Source organism: Nuphar pumila, chromosome 17, assembly GCF_984573655.1.
Source record: "Nuphar pumila chromosome 17, dmNupPumi1.hap1.1, whole genome shotgun sequence".
In the NCBI taxonomy this organism is placed as follows: domain Eukaryota; kingdom Viridiplantae; phylum Streptophyta; class Magnoliopsida; order Nymphaeales; family Nymphaeaceae; genus Nuphar; species Nuphar pumila.
In genome coordinates this window covers 70,134,079-70,157,178 of record NC_143265.1, presented here as the reverse complement: position 1 = coordinate 70,157,178, position 23,100 = coordinate 70,134,079, and the positions used below count along the sequence as shown (strand labels likewise).

The 23,100-nt window shown below is 38.3% G+C and overlaps 1 protein-coding gene across 8 annotated transcripts in view; it reads left to right on the top strand.

The window, feature by feature from the left end:
- LOC149812150 (E3 ubiquitin protein ligase DRIP2-like) overlaps positions 1 to 8,963 on the top strand; it is a 32,908-nt gene extending 23,945 nt beyond the window's left edge. For 2 of the 8 annotated variants that reach the window (XM_089993151.1, XM_089993150.1), the window contains exons 7-8: positions 3,163 to 3,235; positions 8,527 to 8,963. In XM_089993151.1, coding sequence (XP_089849277.1) covers positions 3,163 to 3,235; positions 8,527 to 8,784 — 331 coding nt within the window. In that variant the 3' untranslated portion in view covers positions 8,785 to 8,963. Of the gene's footprint in view, positions 1 to 3,051; positions 3,236 to 3,395; positions 3,764 to 8,526 lie in introns of those variants that run through there. The other 6 variants (XR_016428524.1, XM_089993152.1, XM_089993154.1 and 3 more) reach the window with 6 other exon arrangements.
- Positions 8,964 to 23,100: the final 14,137 nt, after the last annotated feature.

Below are 23,100 nucleotides of genomic sequence, written 5' to 3'. Positions count from 1 at the left end.
GGTTATTGAAAATACATAGAATAACAGACGCTCAAACTAGTCTTAGTTGTTTCTACGTTTTGCCTACGCGTACCCGCAGGCCAGTAATATCGAAACATAAAGTTTGTTCACACTGGTCGATTGCTTGGTAGTTCAGTATGCTACTCGTTGAGCTATACCCGCCTGTCGAGGCGTTACTCTAGTTTGTTAAACTGCTTACGCAGTTCTTTGCTAAGTAACATCTAGCTTCTCATACTAGTTAAATGCTTATAATAATAGCACTATATCAGTTGTTACATATTAGCATATAACTTGCTTAACCCCTTGGTCGAACTGGTTGGTGCTTATTGTAACGTAACACTTGTTGGCTTGCATCTCTTATGATTGATGTGATTGCATACAACTCGTAATCTACGAACTGGTGGCAACTAGGATTGATGTGGCCGCTTGTCTTATAAGATGCTTACATATTGTGATATAACTGTTGTCGTATGATTGCTTATGAATGGCTTGTGATGCAATGGTTTATGCCTTACGATTAATTTAATTACTTGCAGATGGATTAAGCCATTTGATGGTAATTGTATGTACTACGAGCATTGTTATGAGTGTTTGTCTTATTCAGTTGTTTTGTTTGGTTGTCGGATAGAGTTAGTTACTCTTCGCCTATAGAATCAGCTGGATTGCCATATCTGCGTGTTCTCATGTGTCATTTACGCATGCTTTGAGGTCCTATTTGAGGATTGCAATGTTTCTTGTGGCAATAACAAGATGCGAAGTATTATATGTTTCTGTGTGATGTGATTGATATGCCACGTGATAAGAAATGTTGGAAGTATGCGATAATATGTTCATGGTTCATGGACCCTTATTGGAGGAATGGGTGATCGTGTGTTTTGTTTTACTATATGAAGTGATACGATGCATATTGTTGATATACATGTTTGTGCCCATATTTGTGGCTACCGACCCCAAGAGCGGTCAATTGTTTGGAGCAGTCGATTGTATAGATGCATGTATCACTGAGTATGGTATCTGTTGAGGACCTGATCTCCAAAGAATTATCTGCGAGGGCGTGTATGATCAAGACCAGGTAACCGACTAGAGTGGTAGATTCTCTGTGAGGATGTACACTGTCCACGAACGGGTAGCCGCAAAGACGGTGAACTCCTGTGAGGAAGTGTATGATTCAAGACCAGGTATACCATCTAGGGCGGAATTTCTTGTGAGGTTATACATTTCCCAGACCAGGTGATCCGGCGTTGATCTTGTTGATACTAATAGTGGCTATCGACCTTGTGAGCGGTCATTTGTGTTGATGCGTGTATCACAATGATTTTTATTGGATATGACATTTGTTGGGGACCGACTTCCCAAAGGTTTCGCTGTGAGGGTATGTATGATCAAGACCAGGTGACCCGGCTAGACTGGTAGATTTTCTGTGAGGATGTACACTGTCTGCGAATGAGTAACCTCAAAGACGGTGAACTCCTGTGAGGAAGTGTATGGTCCAAGACCAGGTATACCCTTTAGGGCGGTAATTCCTTGTCAGGTCGTATATCTCTCGGATCGAGAGATCCGACGTGGATCTTGTGTTTTTGCTTACCATAAAAAGTTATGGTGAGCTGTGATGATCTTCTGAGATTGTTTGAGATAGTCAGTTATAAATGTATAGTTTGACTTTCTGTTTTAACATGATTACATGCAGGACTCAGATATGAGAATCAGATCGTTAGCAATTTTAGATAGTGATCGTGTCTTGGATCTTCTATGGAAGGGTGGGTTTTTCTGAGAAGTATGACGCCTTAGGTGAGTCATAGTAGGTGACAGTTAGCCGCGTAAGGCCTTGAGAGATGAGAATAGATAAAGGTGGTTCAGAACAAAGTGTTTGTTAGAAGTAGTGAGACCGACAAACGATGACTTGATAATGATTAGATGCAGAGACCTCATTCTAGGAACGAGAACAAGCTTGTTGCGTGGTAGTTCACAGCTTACGATCAAATGAATCGTTTTGCTACGTTTTGACAGTTGCGCTGCTTACTTGCTTTGCACTACTTACTCGCTTGCACTACTTACCTGTTTAACTGCATGTCTGCTTTTAACTGCATAACCTGCTGAATTAAATATACTTAATTCTGTTTCCTGTAGTCTCTCGTGCACCTACAAGTTTTTCGCGAAACTAACTCATTCTATGGGTACAGATGATGATTAGGTACACTACGGGCGATTGCACGATTACAAGATGACTTCAAGACTTCTTCCTGCTCTTAGCTCGCGTCCTGGACACTTTGGGTTTGTAATGGATTTTCTTTGGGATATCCGAATTTTGTGAGTTTTGGTTCTTTTAGTTAACGTGCCCAAAGTTGTCAGCTTGCCTTCTGAATTAACGAAAGAATAGTCTTCCACTGATTTCATAAATAAACTCTGAAGGAAAGAGATTTTTTCTAGTCTCTTGCATGTTTTCTGAAAGGATCGAAAGTTTGAAATTTTGGGGCGTTACACTCCTTGTGTATAAATAGGGGTGATCCCCTCTTCTTTGTAAGTATGATTTTTAAGCATTTCATGTGAACGAAATAAAGTTTATTATTTTATCTTTTGAGTTCTTTCATTTATGCCCTTTTGTGGGTTATGATTGTAGTGTCTTCAATAGACACCTATTACAAGCTTTTGTGCTTTCGTGGAAGACCCTCATTTCCTTACATAACCAACCTCACTGATCCCACTCAATCCATGTATCCTTTCCTAGATTTTGTTAGCACTCTAACTGTTAAATATTCAAATCTGAAATGAGATTACCAACATAAATGAAAAAGAAAAGAAAAGGAGAAAAGAGGAAGAAAAGATGCATGCAGGATATATATGAACCTGGCCTTTTCAAATAGATTCAGTGGAAATGTTACTTGCATTACTAGAACCTGTATGTTGATTTTATTGATACTCCTTTTTTAATATATGTTATCTTTTTATCTGAAGTTTATCTTCAAGTGCGTATGTTATGACAATATTTTATTGTTGCGGTTATGAACATTCTGTGATTGATCGTTTTGGCTACCTTTCTTCTTTTAATTTCAGATTAAGAAATGGGTTACTATTTCTTTGTTTAAAAAGGAACCTACATTATCCCCATGTTATGTGCAAGGTTGCAGCTATTTGAGAAACTTAAATGGTGTTACTTGCAAGCAGGGATGGAAATGTACCTGTGTCATATATTAAGCAGTACCTTGTGCAAAAGCTGAATTTGAGACATGAATCTGAGGTAATGATTTTGCTCGCAGTTGGATAAATAGAATAATCTTTGTAATACTGGGACCACTATGAAATTCTCTAAGAGTCGATGACTTATTTTTATTAATCTTATCTTAATAAACTTTATGCACAAAAATTGAAATCTTGATTTGATTATTTTTTTTTTCCAGTATTAGGTGCAAAATTGGAGGTATATTCACAAGTTAGACAAAGTCCATGATTTCTTGGTTATCTGAATGTTCATCATAGTTGCAACTTGCAACTCAACCTTTTGTTTTCTGCATAATGTAGATTGCCCTATTGTGCTATTAAGAATTTAATAATCAGATGGCATTTCTATTGTTGAGGAACGTGCATATATCAGTCAAGTAATGGATGACATGTTTGTAATATTATGTCCAAGTCTCTTGTCATCTTGAAGCTAATCTGAAGAGCTCGGTCCTTGTGTTGTTAGAATTGTTGTCAATCACAGAAAAGATGTGAGATTATGTATTACCAATTGATAAAACACAAGGATATAAATTTACTGTTTGATGCATATATTTTCGAAGATGTCTGATATAAACCAGATAACCTATTTATTGAAAGGAATAATGGTTCAACTATTTTCTTGGAAAATATTCTGGGCAGTTCTGAGTAACGTTATCAGAAATTTGAATTTAGATGCAATGCCAATTTCAATCACTACCACAGAAATATCTTTGGAAAAATCTGCTTTCCTCTTTTTTTTCCCCTTGTTGGAGCTTACAAGAACGTGTCTGCACACTTATGCATATGAAGTGCTGACTCTGGATTAAACAACAACAACAACAACAACAACTACGCCTTCATCCCAAAACAATTGGGGTCAGCGATATGAACCAAAAAAGAAATTCATTTTGGGTCTTCCACATGAATCCTTTTCCTCCAATCATTTCTATCCAACGCCATGTCCTCGGTGAGGTTCAAAGCATTCATATCCTTTCCTATCATCTCCATCCAAGTCTTCCTAGGCCTACCCCGACCTCTTTTAACTAATATATTTTCCCATTTCTCCAACCTTCTAACTGGAGCATCATTAGGCCTTCGCCGAATATGTCCAAACCACCGTAAACGATTCTCTCGCATCTTATTTTCAATGGGTGCAACACCTACCTTCTTACGTATCTCTTCGTTCCGAATCTTATCTTTTATTGTATTTCCACACATCCATCTAAGCATCCGCATCTCAGCTACACTCATTTTTTGAATATGATGTCTCTTGGCAGCCCAACATTCCGTACCATATAGTAAAGCGGGTCTAATAGTCGTCCTATAAAACTTTCCCTTCAACCGCAATGGCATTCTACGATCGCACAGCACTCCAGTAGCACTTTTCCATTTCATCCACCCAACCTTTATCCTATGATTTACATCTCCATCAATTTCTCCATACTTTTGAATGATGGATCCCAAATATTTGAAATAATCATTCACCGGTATATCTTGCTCACCAAGCTTCACTACACTCCCATCACTACTTCGTTGCTTACTAAACCGACATTCCATATATTCAGTCTTACTCTTACTCAACTTAAAACCTCTAGCTTCCAATGTCTGTCTCCATAATTCTAACTTAGCATTAACCCCAGCTCTAGACTCATCAATCAAAACAATATCATCAGCAAACAACATACACCACGGTACATTTTCTTGAATTGATCTCGTAAGCTCATCCATCACTATCGCAAATAGGAAAGGGCTTAAAGCAGATCCTTGATGTAACCCAACCATTATCGGGAAATTGGTTGTCACCCCTCCACAAGTGCGGACATTGGTTACTACTCCTTCATACATATCTTTAATTATACTAATGTACTTGAGAGAAACACCTTTCTTCATCATTGTCCACCAGAGAACGTCCCTAGGTACTCTATCGTATGCCTTCTCTAAATCAATAAAAACCATATGCAAATCTTTGTTCCTCTCTCTATATCTTTCAATAAGTTGTCTAAGAAGATGTATAGCTTCCATAGTTGATCTTCCAGGCATAAAACCAAATTGATTCTCCGATATCATGACAACCTTCCTCAACCTAGACTCAATCACCCTCTCCCAAAGTTTCATAGTATGACTCATGAGTTTTATACCACGATAGTTTGTGCAATCTTGTATATCACCCTTATTCTTATATAAAGGCACCAAAGTACTCTTCCTCCACTCATTAGGCATCTTATTTGTTCGCCAAATCAAGTTAAAAAGATTTTTCAACCATTCTAAACCTTTCTCTCCCAAGCATTTCCAAGCCTCGATAGGTATACCATCTGGGCCAACTGCCCTTCTTGATTTCATTTTCTTCAAAGCCTCTGCAATTTCTTTCTTTTGAATCTTGCGCATGAAGTCACGATTTATCTCATGAAAAGGAATGGAGAAGTCTCCAAGATCTTGAGCATGACTATCATTAAATAGCTTATCAAAATAATCTTTCCATCTCTCCTTAATCTCCTCATATTTGACTAAAACCCTTTGCGTTTCATCTTTGATACATCTAACCATACCCAAATCCTTCGATTTCCTATCTCTCATCTTTGCAAGCCTATAAATATCCTTCTCGCCTTCTTTGGTATCCAACTTGTCATAAACCTCCTTATATACCTTAGCCCTCGCGTTTCGAACAACTTTTTTAGCTTCCTTCTTTGCTATCATATACTTCTCCAAATTCTCATTATCACGACTCTTACTTAGATTTCTATAACACTCTCTTTTAACCTTAATAGCTAATTTGACATCCTCGTTCCACCATGATGTATCCTTACCTAGTGGTGCACCGCCTTTAGACTCACCCAATACCTCCTTAGCTACTTTTCTCATACCACCCGCTATCTTATTCCACATTGATTCTGAATCCTCCTCGAGACACCAATCAACTTCCTTAACTACCTGCTCTACAAACATTCCTTGTTTAGCTCCTTTCAGTGCCCACCACTTAATTCTAGGATCTATCCTATGTCTATCCCTTTTGCGGCATTGTCTAATTCTAAGATCTAAAATTAAGACTCTATGTTGTGTAGCTACACTTTCTCCTGGTATAACCTTACAATCGATGCAACAACCCCTATCTCTCTTTCTAAGTAGGAAAAAATCTATCTGACTCGTATTAACCCCACTTTTAAATGTTACTAGGTGAGACTCCCTCTTCCTAAACCAAGTGTTTGCTAAGATCATATCATAGGACAAACAAAAATCTAAAATCCTTTCTCCACTTTCATTTCTTTCTCCTATACCATAGCCTCCATGGATATTCTCAAATCCATCCCTACTAATGCCTACATGTCCATTAAGGTCACCGCCGATGAAAAGCTTTTCTCCATAAGATGTCTCTTGTACTACTCCATCTAAATCTTCCCAAAATTGATGCTTAATGGAATCATCTAAACCTACTTGAGGTGCATAAACACTAATAATATTAATAATATCCGTACCTAATACTAATTTAATAAGTAAAATTCTATCACCCTTCCTACGGACTTCAACTACATTATCTATAAACTGACGACTCATAACAATCCCTACTCCATTCCTATTCCTATTTATTCCTGTATACCAAATCTTATATCCCCAAGGTTCTATCACTTTAGCTTTCTCACCTACCCATTTGGTCTCTTGAAGACATAAAATATCAATCTTTCTCCTACACATAACATCTACTAACTCTACCAACTTACCAGTTAAAGACCCTATGTTCCAAGTGGCTAACCTAATTTTATGGTCTTGGACTAACTTCTTTACCCCCACCCGTCCAACAAAGTGAGGGAACCCTTGCCTATTTGACACCACACCCGGGCGCCGGTGTGACGCGTCGCTTCTGGGCGACGACCTAGCAACCCTTGCACATTTATCACTGCCTCCGGGCCTAGAGAGTACAGCGCGTCGCTCAGTAGGGAACGCCCCAACGAAATTCTCATATTGGTTCATTTTCATAGGATATGACAAAGTTTTTATGCTGGCTGTCACAGGCCTACCGCAACCCTCCTCCTTTATCCGGGCTTGGGACCGGCAGTGTATAACTACACAGGCGGAGTTGACTCTGGATTAAACAAAAAGAATAATTTTAAATCTTTTTTAAAGGAATTTTCAATTTACAATTATAATGAGCAGATCAAGACGTTATTATAAATCGCAGTTTGTTGTTTTCCACACTCATAATACATTTAACAAAATAAAATATTGAACATAGTTCAGTGGCTAGATGATCTTTCATGTGGTTGATTATATCTTTGATGATGTGTTTTCAAGTATGTTTTGCATGCAAATTTGAAATAAAACTGAACTTGTTTCTTATCAGGAAAATTGTACTTAATAGTAAAAAGTGTGGCAGTTAACACATTATGGGAATGCTTTCTGCAATTTTATCCATCTTTGAGAGAAGTGCATGTAGCTTGTGGATTGCAAGCTTTTGTCATTAGTAGGTCATACGGTCAGTCACACTCACATTTTGACCTGTAACATCCAACCATTTGTCTTCAAAATCATGCTTATCCTTTTGTTTTCTAATAACATCAATGCGGTTGCTCATGGACCACTGCGGGGGTTGCCCCATGGCCAGCGGGGGTGGTTGTGAAGGTGTTGAGATGAAAGTGAGTCAGGGTGGTCATGGGCCTCACCCGAGGTTCACCTAGCTGGGGGTGGGTCCATTAAGTGGTCTGGTTCTCAGCGAGGATTCCTCGTCATAAAAAAAATACCAATTAAGTACTATCCTCTGCTGTGGCTAACACGCATGAAATGACACCAACATCAAGCGTAGTTCCATTAATATCTAATAGCAGCAAGTGCCTAATGGAATCATTGTTCGGATTAGGGTGGAAAGAGATGCTGTGTAGAGATATGGATATGAGCTCGATCTTCAGAATCTACTCTTTACAGCTAATGCAGGCCTTCCTTTGGTTTCTGGTTCTTTTGTTTCCGTTGCGAGATCAACGGATTTTTCTCATGGACCTGAAATTTTGTTGCCAGAGAAAAGCTATTTGGTTAAGAAGCACTATCATGTATAAATTCCCAAAATATTAACTAGTTGCTTAGTCATTCTTTCAAACACATGGATGATATGTTTTGTAATGCACAAGGTAGCAACGTTGCCCAGATTTAAACTAGAATCTGGTCCATCAGCAATTATCATAGCAGTCCAGATAGACTAATGAAAAATATGCAAGTTTTGCCTTTCAGGAACTCTATCTGCTGATTGTTTTCTTGCTCTTTGATCACGAGCTCTGCATGCTTATTTATTTACCAAGTACCAATTTCTGTTTGCTTCTTTTATGAGACCTTGCTTGGCATCTACTACAGGTGGAAGTTACATGCTGTGGTCACTCTGTGGGGACGAGCTTTCCTTTGCATGATCTTGTTGATATCTGGATGAAGAATGTGGACAGAAGAGATGATACTGCTCTCATGCAACCTAAAAAGACTGACAGAGGCTGCAATATGCCGGACTATGTCATGGTGTTGAATTACAGCAGGAAACCCGCATGGGCAGATCAAGAGATCATGCGTCTATCACCCTCAACAACTGGACGGACGGGCAACGAGCTATCCATCCACTAAGGAGAAGGTCTTCTCTCAAGGGCACTCTCTGAACATAGCAGATGTTCAGAGAGTGGACATATGTTTATGATAAATGGATGATGCTTTTTCCTTCCATATCTGTGTTCAGCATGCTCGGTTTAGTAAGAATTGACTCTTGTATCATGTTTTTTTGAGTAAAAAAAATGGCTCATTCATAACGGTTGTTTTTTGGATCGCCGGAAAAACCTGCGTACAAGTTAGATTCTATCGATACAAAAGCCAGTTTCCACTAATAAAAACATGTAGATCACATCTATGCTGTTAGATATAAGAAAAACAAACCTAAAATAAATAAAAAAGAATGTTGTTTGCTAAGTCAATTATAAATGCAATAAACTGTTATATATATATATAGGGAAGGGAGACTGTCCAACCAAAAGAAAGTCTAAAATCTACAACCAACGACGATCGAACGGCTCCCCTTTTCCAATGCTTGAGCATATAATAGATCGTACCTCATATATTTGTTTTTTATAATTTATTTAATAATAAATATGCTTTACACGGAGACTTTACAACATATAGGCATGTTTTTCAAAATGTGAAAAATCGACAGCTCACATCTAAAATTCATAATCCAAAACATGTCTCTCACTAAATGAATGATAAAAATCCAATATGTAAAGTTCGATCGATGAAAAATTCGATTGTTATAGAAGTGCTGCCGATTATCATCCGTTGTAGATTTTGGACCTTCCTTTGGTTAGACAGTTCATATATATATATATATATATATATATATATATATATATATATATATATATATATATATATATATAGAGAGAGAGAGAGAGAGAGAGAGAGAGAGATAGAGAGAGAGAGAGAGAGTAGCTGTCTACAACCTTAGGTACCTATGACAGCCTACCGTGAGGGAGGTTTGGGTTGTTTTTCCCAAATCTGACCACAGATGTATTCGGTGTGGACAATTTTCTAAGAAACGATACTTGGATCATTTTTTTATAAAAAAAAACATGATTTTTAATCCTTTAATATTTATAAAAACTGTTACACTTTTGATTTTCAAACCTTATAAGGACCTACCTGCACGTCGAATTCTAATGATGCAAGAGTCAATTTCTATAAAATTAAACAGGCAGAACACATGTTTACGATCAATTTTGAGAAAAAACATGGAAAAAAAATCCTTCAAAAGCCCCATAGGCAGTGGTAGGCACAAATATAGTCTCTACTCTTGCATCATTGGATTTCGATGTGCACATAAATTTTTATAAAGTTTGAAAATCAACTATATAAAATTTTATAAATATCATAAATATTCAAGGCTTAAAAATTCATGCTTTTTTTATCGTAAAAACACGATCCAGGTATGGTTTCCTAGCAAATCAACCATGTCAAACGCATCTGACTAGGTCAGATTTGGGAAAAACAAATCAACCCCCTCCCCCCCCCCACACACACACCTTTTCGCTTGCTGTACCTTATATATATATATATATATAGAGAGAGAGAGAGAGAGAGAGAGAGAGAGAGAGTTTGTGGTGAGTATGTTTTTATTTTGCAAGATGTTCAGGGACATAAAAAGAATTTAGTAGCAGATCGGTGACATCATTATGCTCACGTGTTTGCATTCAACTGGTTATGGATTAGAAGATAAATTGGTTGGTGTTGAGAAACTCGGATCATCATTGATTTTGGAGTAAAGAAAGTTGTAAACGGGAATTCATTTAGCATAATTGTACAACGAACAAACAAAGTTGGCAATACTTAAATGTAAAATGATTGCAGGGTGGGGGCCACACCTGCCGTTTCACTTTAAATAGTTCAAGAGTTTTCAGACCATGTGCATCTGATCTCTTATCCATTTTGTTTGCATTAATCTGGGGATGGGTCAAAATCAGTGCTGGTAAACAAACCAAACAGCTCGTGGCTCTGCTTGGTTCGGTTCGGTTCGGCACAAACTCGTTCTAGATCGGGGCCGTGTAGTTGGAGAGCCGAGCATGAGCAGCTCGTTTAGCTTAAATGGCTCGAGCCTGAACACGGAGTGATGAACTTGGCTCAGTTCAAGAGTGATTGTATATATATATATATATATATATATATATATATATATATATATATATATATATATATATATATATATATATATATATATATATATTATTAAGTATAATACATAAAAATATATATGTTCCATGTATAAATAATATAGGATGTTTTTACCTAAACCAGCTCATCTCATTTAGGTCCAGCCGAGTTTGAGCCTGGCTTGGCTAAACACAAACACAAGCCAAGTTGGGAGCCGAGCCTGAACATGTCGTTAGGCTGGTTTATTAGCTCTAGTTAAAATCCAGATCAACTGAATCCAAGTAAGGCTGATAAATGAGTCAAACCAACCGAGCAGAAGGTGTTCAAGCTTGGCTTATTTCTTGTTTTGAGCCTAACCAAGATTGAGCTAATGAAAAGCCTGAGTTAAACGAGCCTAGCATGAGCTAGTTCATTTTAAAAAAAAAAATAATAATTTGCAGAGTTGAAAATAATAGAATGTGAACCCTTAATCTATTAAGCTAAGCTCATACAGGTTTATTTACCAAATAAGTAATTGTTTCGAACTTATGAGCAATAATTAAGATTTTAACTCTAAACTTTATTGCTTGCAAACCAAACAGTTGAACCATCTTTATTCAATGAATATAAAATAGTGCTCACATTATATCCAGCATATCTGCACGGTGGGCATGAAGCGATCGATTTGCTTGATAGCCACTGCTGTATAAAAAAGTGACTTTTATAAAACTGTATGTAAAATATATTTATTATTAATTAACGAGCTTAGCTATACGATCCGAACATTGGTTGTTCATGCTAGAGCTTGCCGAGACTATTGAACATGCTCTTTACCAGGCGGAAACAGGAGCCGAGCAACAAGCCCTAGATCCAACCCGAGGTTGTATGGGTTTTAGCCGCACAGCGAATAAGAAATGGGTGGGTCCCCAAACTAACAATTATGACCTGCCTGAACGCACGGCTGTACAAATTTCCGAAGAATGTGAAAGATGAGACCACAACCAAATAATCAGTTGAGATCGGGGCAGCGGGTCAAGCGGGTCCCACACCACATCATGGCTTTCTCGTGCATATGTTGGTCAACTTTGTAAAACTTAAAATATGGGGCCCACCATATTCATCATGGTACAGATAAGCTGCACATTCTACGGGTACGGATTACGTCGGATCTTTGATTTGAATCTAACAGATCTTCATTTAGATGAAGATCCGATCCGATTTGTTTTTTCACTTTCTACATGCAAAATCTTTGTTTGTAACGTTTTTTTTTTTTTTGTCGGATCCGATATATGATGATACGTCAATATTCGGATACACGTTCAAATCTGCTGCTTCGGATCCGCTTCAATTCATTTACATCTAATAAGCTGCCTTTCAAACCGAGCACATCCAGTGATTGTGCCCGAGTACTTTATGTTAGGCGTAAGAAGGAAGGGAGAGAAAATTCAAAGGAGAAACTGAGTCGTTTAGAGAAGGTGGTCTTGATGAGGTGGAATAGTCTCACATTGCTTGTGCTTGAGTTTTCTGTGAGCTTTATAAGTCACTTGTGAAATCATACACTTGTTCTTGATGTATACACTGTTGTACTTTCGTTCAGAAAACCGCTGGGCTCATAGTGAATTTCTGCCATGGCAATCAAACAAAAAGAGAAAACAATGACTGTCTACACCAACTTAGTTACTGCTAACCAATTGTCATGGCAATAAAACCATTGGAACTGCAGTAAAAGCACTTTTTGATATTTCTCTTTCCTTCTCCTGTACACTTAGCTAGCTCTCTTGCTGACCAATAAATTTATTTTATTGTTTTATTTATGACAGGAAAATGCCTAGGAATGGGGGCTAACTTTCCGTACCACCATAATGGGTGTGGTGGAATCGTGGATATTGAAAAAAAATCACCATTGGTGGTGATTTTTAATATCACCTCATCTCAACCCTACCCCCACCTAGATAGTGAACCCTGGGTGAGTGTCTTAGCCTACAATGCACACTCATCAGCCAAGCCACACTGGTTTGATCCTAAGGAAAACTGATCTTGAGCAAGACGAGGTTCCACTATCTTCCCAAGAATCGCCCTAACTGCTATTATGCTTTGCAGTTATATTTGATTTGATAACCATGTTGAACACCCTCCTCTCTCTCTCTCTCTCTCTCTCTCTCTCTCTCTCTCTCTCTCTCTCTCTCCGTGGAAAAAATAACTCCCTTTATTCAAATTTAGCAGAATGAATTACCTATAAACTATGCCCACTGGAGTCGTCCTAATGGCAGCAAGCCTGGGGAGAGTGTGCTGACCCCTTCGTCTCAAGATCGACTTACAACGGGTGTGCGGATACCATTAACTGGTGGGCTTAGTATGGGTTTGGGTGTAGGAGAGCAGGCCCATTAAGTGACTTGGTTCTCTCGTCATAAAAAAGTTTACTTAAAACTGGATTTTACTTGCAGTCGTGCCTCCATCTGCTATTTTTAAAGTCATAGTTTCCCTTGTAGAAACGGTTCCTCTGTGTAGAAAGATTAATGATAACTTCTTCTCTCATGACACAACTAAGTTTTGCCTATCTGCATTGAAATCAACTCCAACTTGCACTTTAGATGTCTTTTACTCTGACACACAATCATCTTTGAGTAGCTTAAGATCATTAAAAGAATGAGATTCCAATAAACTTCTTTCAGATTAATTATTTAAAAGGGTTTATTGTGGTATATAAAAACACATGGGCAACAGCTAGCAATAAATACACAATGGGCAAATGACAGCCAGTTAATTGTCAATAACTGATAGTTAATAATTGAATCTCTAACAATCAAGTAATAATTAGTCAATAGTTATATCTGTTGCATGACTGCTTGTTAACAGTAACCTTAGAATAGCCACATGTATATATCTTGATCTCTCATGCATATGCATGTGCACATAAAAAGTTAAGATCAAAACAAGGTTTGGTCAAAGTCTTGTTCTAGTCAACAGATAAATAGTCATGCCAAGTTTTGGCTAAGAAGACAATTTTGAGACAAAAAATGTAATAATCAACCACTTATGTCAAAATGATGAAAAGAGTATGGCTACTTCAAGCTGAAGGAGATCCCCCAACTATGAGGGTGTCCTAATCAGCTACTTATAAAGTTCATGTGCATAAATGAACTCTTTGGGCTTGAACTTTTTAACAAATTATACTTATTTATGGTTAGTTTTCAATTTTACAGTTAGTTTGAGATCTTAGTAGCTTTGCTTTAAAGTAAAAATTATTTTTGACTTTTCATGCACAACATACACATATAGATCGGATCACCATATGTGTTGACACTATGTAGAGGCAACACATTGAAGGCCTTGTGCAAAATTCTAAGTGCTCTATAAACAATACAAATCTTGTAATAAGTGATCCACATAGGTGAGTCTCTCAAACCTAATCATAAGGTATAGGGATATCACTAAAAGCTTATTGATGCTCACCATGTAAGTCAAAGGCTATGAGTACTTGCATCATGAATGAGGTGTAAAAATATGCTCTATCTGCACATTTGTGGGTAATGTTCATCCGCTCACTTGAGTGACTTGTTGTTCTCATTGAATCACAAGTAAATGCATTCTAACTCTCGTAGCCCTCTATACGAGAGTGTTAAAGTTTAGACAAACTTAACCAAAGTTTTGCAATCCTTGAATAAAGTACTTCTAGGGTTAGTGTAATAGATGTATGCATTATACAAATGGCCAAGATTCTTCCCCTTTTGTACATACTTTTCCAATTATTGCGCAGAGCTACAAAACAAGTGTACGAACATCACTTTGGTAATGTCAATGTTATACTATCATTTGTCCAAAAACTAATACATGGTGTACCCTTTAAATTCTAATCATCTACCAATAAATATTTTCTTAAATCATAAACTGTTGAGATAAAGTCATCGTTGGCTTCATTGACGGGCCAAAGGCAGACTAGATCGAACCTCTTTCCCTCTGACTAGTTTTTTAACAACCGGTAGTTTTAGTGTGGGTGCGCGACCCACCCACTCAGCCACCCATTACACGTTGTCCTATATCAAATCATAAAAGGGCCAAAATGCTCCCCCTCGCCCACTTGACACTACAAGAAAAACGTTAATTTGCGATGAAAATAATTCATCGCAAATTTGCAACGAATTAGCTAGAAAAAATTAGTTATCCCTAAAATTAGAATTAGTTGTGGAATTAGCGATGGAAAAATTCTGTCTCAAAATCCATCGCTAATTAGCGACAGAAAAATTCTGTCTCAAACTCCATCGCAACTTCACGACGGATGAGCGACAAAATTTTTCTGTCACTACTCCGTCACTAATTGGCGACGAATTATGCGACAAAATGTTTCCGTCGCTAATTTCTCCCGTAAAACCTTAATGTGAGCCTCTTTCTTTCCCTTTCTTTTTCATTCCTCGCAAGCAGTCACCGCCTGTCGCCCGCCGTCTGAGTTCTCTCTCCTTCCGCCGCCTGAGTTACTTCTTCCCTCACTCCATCTCTCTCACCGCCGTGTGCCACCGCCGACCACTAACCAACGTGTTACTTCTTCCCTCACTTATATTGTTGAACCCTCTCCCTCGATCGACCACTGACCACCGAGTTCTCTCCTTCGATCGGACCTCTCTCCCTCTCCCTCGCTCGACTCTCATAGTCAAACCCTCATTCACCTCTCTAGGTAACCTCTCCCCCCCTCTCTCTTTCTCCTGTGTCTTTTTCTACTTCTTCTTCTCTTTCTTTTCTATCAACCGACAGGGGCTTGTCTTTCTTCCCTGCCAGCAAACCATGGCCGGTCGGCAGGGGCGAAAGCCCATGCTAGTTTTTTCGACAGGTCGGCAGAGGAGACACCCCCTGCCACCTGTGAAAATTTTTTCAACAGGGGCTTTGGTCCCCTGCCTCGTTCCTTTTGACCGGCAGGGGCTTTGCTTCTACTGCCTGGGTGTTTCCGGCAAGCGGGGGCAAGGCCGTCGCCCACCCGTTCTTTCTTTTTCTCCAGAGAGGAGTCAAGTTCTCTCCCTATCTTCTTTTTCTTGGTTTTGATGGAGGAGCTCAGCCCCTTTCTGTTTCTCCTTCTTCGTAAGGGTGGGGCCGAGACCCCCTCTCTCTTCTCCATGTCTGCATTTTCTTCGGTTTTGAGGGAGGGGCTCAACCCCCTCTCATTTGTCCTTCTTCGTAAGGGAGGGACTGAGACCCCCGCCTTGTTGCTTGAGTTACGAGGGAGGGGTTTGGCCCCTCCCCCGTTTCTTTTTTATTTTTATTCGGTTGGTAGGGGGTGGATCCCCTTGTCCTTGGTTCTTTGAGTCGGAAGGGTGCAGATCTGCCTCCCTGCTATTGTCTTTTCTCGTCAGGCAGGGAGGACAAAGCCCCTACCTGAGTGGTTCTTATGCCGATAGGGGGAGGGGGCTCTACCCCTGTCATGTTCCTCTTTCGTCAGGCAGGGCGTGGCAAAGCTCACTGCCTGTGTCTTTGTCATTGACGAAGTGGGATATTAAAGTATGTTTGTTGCAGGTACATGCTTGACATTATTGTGATATGAATGATTGAATATATTGCAATGTTTGACATGACTATCCATGCTTACATGAAGTTATTTTGGATTTGATTATGCATTCTATATGAAATTATAGCATGAAAACATGTTTAAATTGAATGTATCATATTTGTTAATGTGATTTCATCTTTTTAAATATCCTTGTGATGTGTGTAAATATGATGTGATGATGTTATGCATAAAAATATTGAATTATCACTGCATGCATAATAGTTCATGAAGTTGCATTTTATGTTAAACATGTTTGTGGTAGAGAGGGAAGGAAAATTTGTGCATTAACTGAAACAAAAAAATTGCTCACCAACAATCACCAAACAAGAATTTCTAACAGATTTGTAAACCACATATCATTCTTATGATTCTCTTTTAACTGGTTAGGATAATATCTGTAACATCATAGGACAAAATGACTGCAAAGCATAAATCGATGTATGATAGGATAGTTGATAATGATGTATCACTTGAATATATGAATGATGTTGACAGTTTTATTGAATTTGCAACAACAAGTGTCAGTACAGTGGATCCCACAGGTCGAATCAGGTGCTCATGTACGATGTGTAAGAACAATCGATTTGTAGAACCGCATGTCGTTAGACATCACCTATACAGAAAGGGTTTTATGAGTAGTTATCAGAATTAAACGCTTCATGGTAAAGAATTTTGAAATAATTTTGACGCACAGGTGGATGTGGTGCACGATAATCTATATGTAGATTTGATATTTGATACCGCAAGACCAGAACTGGGTTAATGATATACCAACTAAGATAGAGAAAGAAGCAACAAACGATACAACTAGTAGATTTTATGACTTACTTAGAGATGCTGATAAACCATATTGTAATGGTTGCAAGAGTCACACTATCTTGTATGCAATTCTTAAACTACTGAATTTGAAGTCAGAGTATAATTTGAGCGAATCATGTTTTGACCGTTTGTGCTCTATTGTGAAGAGTATGTTGCCCAAAGATAAGAAATTGCCATAAAATTTCTAATTTGGTGGATGTACTCATTTAAAAGGTATATTTTTATTTATATTTTTCTCTCTAATGCTATTGAGAATTTATTGTATTACGAGATGTATATTGTTGACATATGCATTTTTTGACCTAAAAAAAGGTTCAGAATAAAGCAAGAGTGGATGGTTCAATTTGTGAGGCGTACACTTTAGAAGAGATTTCAAATTTCTCATCTATGTACTTTGAGCCTTACATTCTAACATGTTATACTTGCTCACCTCGTAATGATGATGGAGAACAAGTTATTGTGGCTGACAAACTATCAATATTTAAACCACTTAGGAATACCTTTGGCACTTGTCGGTCAAGACTCATGGAAGATCAAGAGCAAAGCGCATCACAAATCTATATCCCTTTTAATTGCTCAGAGATCAACCCCTACATCAAATAAGTATACATAATATGTTACACTAAGTTCTCTACGTACATGATTCGATTATATAATTATTTGTTAAGTGCAGACAATTTGATCTAGAGTTGCGAAGAGAACTTTTACATCTCACTGATTCAGAAGTATAGAAAGAACGTGAAAATAAGTTTGGGGCATGGTTGAAAGAGTTGGTAAGAACGATGACATACATTCTTTCCGTTTAAACAACAATATTTTACTTAATTGGTCGTATTTACAATCATTGTTTATGCTTGTAGGTCTGCCATGGTGATGTTAATGACCAAGAAATATATGATTTACAAAATTGTCCAACCAAAGTTATGCAATGTTACAACGGGTACATCGTAAATGGTTATCGATTCCATACAAAAGACTACAGTGTAAACAAGTCAACGATGAATAGTGGCATGTGTGTCAATGGTAGTAATTACGGTGAAAATGAACTTGACTACTACGGTGTTATAGAAAAAATAATGAAGTTGATTTACTTAGGCATAAATAACAAAGTAACTTTATTCAAGTGTCATTAGTTTGATCCCACAACAACAAGAGTCGACAAAGTCTCAGGCATTATAAAGGTGAATCATAAATCAAGGTTTAGAACATAAAAACCATTCATATTAGCATCACAAGCTCAATAGATTTACTATACATTATATCTGAATATAAGAAAGTCGGATAGAAATGAATGGTGGGTGGTTTGCAAGGTGAACTCTAAACTATACCCCGAGTATAATCAATTACAAGAAGACAAGATTGTTGAAGAGGGTGATTACTATCAATCAGATGATATGTATAACTTCTCTTATGGTCATGATTTCATACATAATCTACATGTCACATCTCTATTGTTCAATGAAACACGTATGAAAGAATGTGATCCAAATGATATACTAAGTGGATGGGCATCCAATGAAGAAGAAGATGAAGATGACAAAGAGAAGGAGGAGAAAGAAGAAGAATATGAAAGTCAAATAAGTGATGTGGAAGCATACTCGAGCTAGTGAAATACATCTTGTAATACATACCACATCACTTTCTCATATGCTCTTATTTTTGTAGTTCGGAGACCATGCTAGTCATGGTTGTATTTAGCGGGATATTGGAGTGTGTTTTCTGCAGGTACATGTTTGACATTGTTATGATATGAATGTATTTTCATATTTGATGTGATTGTATTCATGCTTGCATGAAGTTATTTTCAATTTGATTATGTATCCATGTTTATGGAATTGCATATCATGATACATTTCATGCATACCTAGCATGTACATGCACATTTTATGCATAGTTATAAAACTGATTCATGTAAGGCCTTTAAATCTCTACATTTCATGTATATGTTATAAAACCCGTGAATTTCTAAGAAATCATTAATGAATAAAAATGAACATTTATGTGTAATAATAAGATTTTTATAATATTCTATGCGATATTGACACCTAAGGGTTAGTAGAACGAACCCAGTAACGAATATTAGAAAGGGGTACTTGGATCCAGACCTTAGTGAGATTCGATGATTTGACCTGGCTCACAGGGCCCAATGGGAAAACCGATGGTTTCAGGATGATAGCGTGAGATTCAAAGCACATTTAAGGTAAGAGAGTGCAAGTTTAGAACAAACGGGTGAAAAATCCACTTGAAAATGAAATAAATCCATCAACAAGGAAAAAAGTTCAAATATGACATAAACAAAATTTTCTTGCAAAAGTAAACATCAAGTGATGATGTGGTGTAGTGGTAGGACGCACGGTTGTGTGGAGCCACAACCCGAGTTCAAAACCCCGGGGCGCTCACGTAGAAGTGAAAAGCATTATATTTTACATGAAATCCGGAACGAAACTGAAAGGGATAAATACAATTTAATTCGTGCACATTGCAACAAAAAGCAACATAGCACAAGTGGTGGGGTTCGTTGCCCTATTGGTGGAAGACCCTGGTTCCAAACCCCCTGTGCATAGATTTTTCTTTTTTGCACAGGAAAGTGATGATTTCTATATATATATAACTCTACCTCATAACCACCTCCCACCAAAAACGTGTTGGAGTGGTTTTAGCTCCTCTTTTTCAAGAAACAAGAAAAAAATCCCACCAAATGGGAGAGGGTACCACTAAAAGAAAAAAAAATGAAGTTTGAATAATGTTGCTAATAAGAGGGAGGGGTAGTTTTGGAAATTCCAAACACCCACTAAAAAGATGGGCTGAAGATTAGGTTTTGAAAAAAAATTAAAAAAATTTCCCTAAGTAGGGAAGTAAGTTAAATGGGGGTGAAAGGAGAAAACGGTTGTTCTCTCTCTCTCTCTCTCTCTCTCTCTCTCTCTCTCTTTTTCTCTCTCTCTCTTGGAGATCAACTTCCATAGCTGGACGTGGGAGTCTTCTTCCTTGTGGAGAGGTGTCGCTCCAACTTGACAAAGGAACCCACCATTCTTGTCGGTTGAAACTTCGAGCATGTAAGGGGCATTCTATTTTGTGTGTATGATCAATGTCTTGTGGCACGAGTATGCTAAGGTACCAACCGGCTTGATCGCCTAGTCTGTTACTTTGTCCTTTTCACGAGTTGTTGTCGTGTCCAACAGTGTCATGGAATCAAAGCCTTAACCTATGGGTTATTCGGAACCCGTTAGATAGGGGTTTTGACTATCGAACGATGTTTCCCCCCCTATGTGTGCTGCAGTCTCGAAGGTGGGTTGAATACTGGCAACGTCAATCCAAGGATAGTCAGGTCTGACGTTGAGGGAGGTTCAACCATGCCGAGTTGTTTCCCCTGCAGTAACACATGTGGTCGTAAGTGCTGCGTCTAGCATACTCATGATCAATGTGTTACCGAGGGAACACTCTGTGACTTATCAATTAACTGAAATGTTGAGGGTGCAGGAGATATGTTTTATGCATATTTGGGAAACAAAGACGTATCTGGATAGATATGTCGTGTATTCTCTCAAGCAAGCACAGGTGCTTCAGGAGAGGTAACTGTCACCTCGTTAATCATCTTGTTGTGGACAAACCTGAAGGAGTTGTGAACAAAAGAAAAGAAAAATAGATCTGACAAATCTAGTTTTCTCTTAATGACTGTTTAATCCAGGGTCTGACGTTGATTCATTTTCATTCAATAACCTCCATCACACCACATTGACTTACTATTAACCTGGCAGTGTAGAAATCTAAATTGTTGGATTATTTCTTGATGTTTTTGAATAACCTGTAGCTCTTGCTAACTTCATAAGAAATATATATATAAGTAGAAATCTAAATTGCTGGATTATTTCTTGATGTTTTTGAATAACCTGTAGCTCTTGCTAACTTCATAAGAAATATATATATATAAGTAGAAATCTAAATTGCTGGATTATTTCTTGATGTTTTTGAATAACCTGTAGCTCTTGCCAACTTCATAAGAAATATATATATGAAAAAAAAAACATAGATATACTATGCCTGACTATGATGGAATGAAATGATATTCTGAAGTAACCCTTCTGAAATCCCTGTACAATCAGTTACTTACTGATGTTTGTTAGGACTCTTGATTTATACTTGATCTTGCATGTTAGGAGAGGTCTATTTGCTCAATCACATATGTTGTATAGACATAAAGGTGTCAGGATATTGAATGATCCCTAGTGAAAAAACAAACAAACAAAACAAAACATGATTATAGTTTTATGTGGAATTATATAAAGGCTGGTACTTTATAAAGTGCCTCGTAAATATATTTTTGGTTTCTCTCCTGCATATACCTTAACCTCATAAGGCCACGATAATTACACTGGTGACCTTATGTTTTGGCTCAAGCTCTACCAACACCAACGCACGGTGTTTTACCTGTTAGGGTATGTGGGTTAAACCAAGGCTAAGAAGGAAACAAATAACATGATGGATTATCTTTTCCTTTGAAATGTCAAAACCGTTATGAATATTATCAGGTGTTTTTTTTTTTTAAATGAAAAAGGAAAGAATGCTTGAGTTATAGCATGGGGTAACGTGATCCAATAGGATACATGTAACCCTGGTACAATCTGACTATGCGGGTCACCCTATAGGGGATCGGTTAGACCTGGTTGGTCTGACTGGTCTGCTCCAACTAAGCAGGGGCATGGCTCATTGCACTGGGTAACAACTGCTACTCCTGTTGGTGTTGTTGACATCACTTGTACCTATGACGCTGCTGGCCTACGGGGCTGAGGAGTGGCGACACTCAGGCTGTAGGCTGACCAAATCTGTTGGGGAATCACATGATGTCGACACCAGTGTGTTCGACTGAATGAAACAGTGAATCACCACATTGGACGACGTTGGCATTTCTAGCATGTGGCTGGAACAACAACATATTGTTGTTATTTCTGGCTGAATGCCAGCATTGAAGTTGCAACTCTATGTGGGTCTGGCAGGGGATGGCTTGACCCTAGCCTTGTTTTCGGTCATACCATGGCTGCTAACCGTGACAACCTGGTGGTCGATATGCTCTCGGGAAGTCATCATGGTACGATAAAGCACTATGACCGTAGATGAAAATATTATATATATAGTGAATTAGGCCACAAGACTGACATAACTCGCGGGTTGCAGAGGTATACCCTAGTTAAAATTTTAAATGTTATTGTGGGCCCCCAGGGTCGAGCGAGTCTTGTGAAATCTCACTCCTTGGTGGTTCTTTTGATGGCACCTAGCTCTAAGAGGCATACAATATATGTGAACCCCGATATAGGTTCGGGATTTTTTTGGAATTTTCCTGTGGTGTGATGACTCGCACAAGAAAGCAAACAAAAATGTGAAATGAAGGTAAAATCATAAAGTTGTGTGGTTTTGGGTACACCTGAGAAACGGTATATGTTACCGGACCCCACTTGGTGCGATGGTTCACACATGGTTATAAAGAAAATGTAAAATGAAATATAAAACCTTTGAGATTATGGGTATACCTGAAAGACGGTATATGTTACCGGATTCTCCAGGCTCTGGGTATACCTAAAGGGCGGTATATGTTACTGGAACCATGGTCTACCTTGGAGAGGGTAGGTGGTACAAGCTTCGTGAACGTTCTTGTTTTCGTGAGAGCTAAACGTCTCACTGGGTCCCCAGTCCACGGAGTTAGGGGGTCAGGACTACCAATGTATCCTAGTTGGTAGATCCAAGTCTTCTGTAGAAGTACAGGGTGCATCCTAATTTTTTCTCTAGCCACTGAGGAGTTCTCTCTCGATCACTGACCGTCCCCTTTAGATATTCGTACGGCTAGTCATACAGGTTATTCAATAATAGACCCCCGTATGGTCTCGGTCCGCTACGAGGTCTATGCCTGTGCGTACCCACAGGGTAAG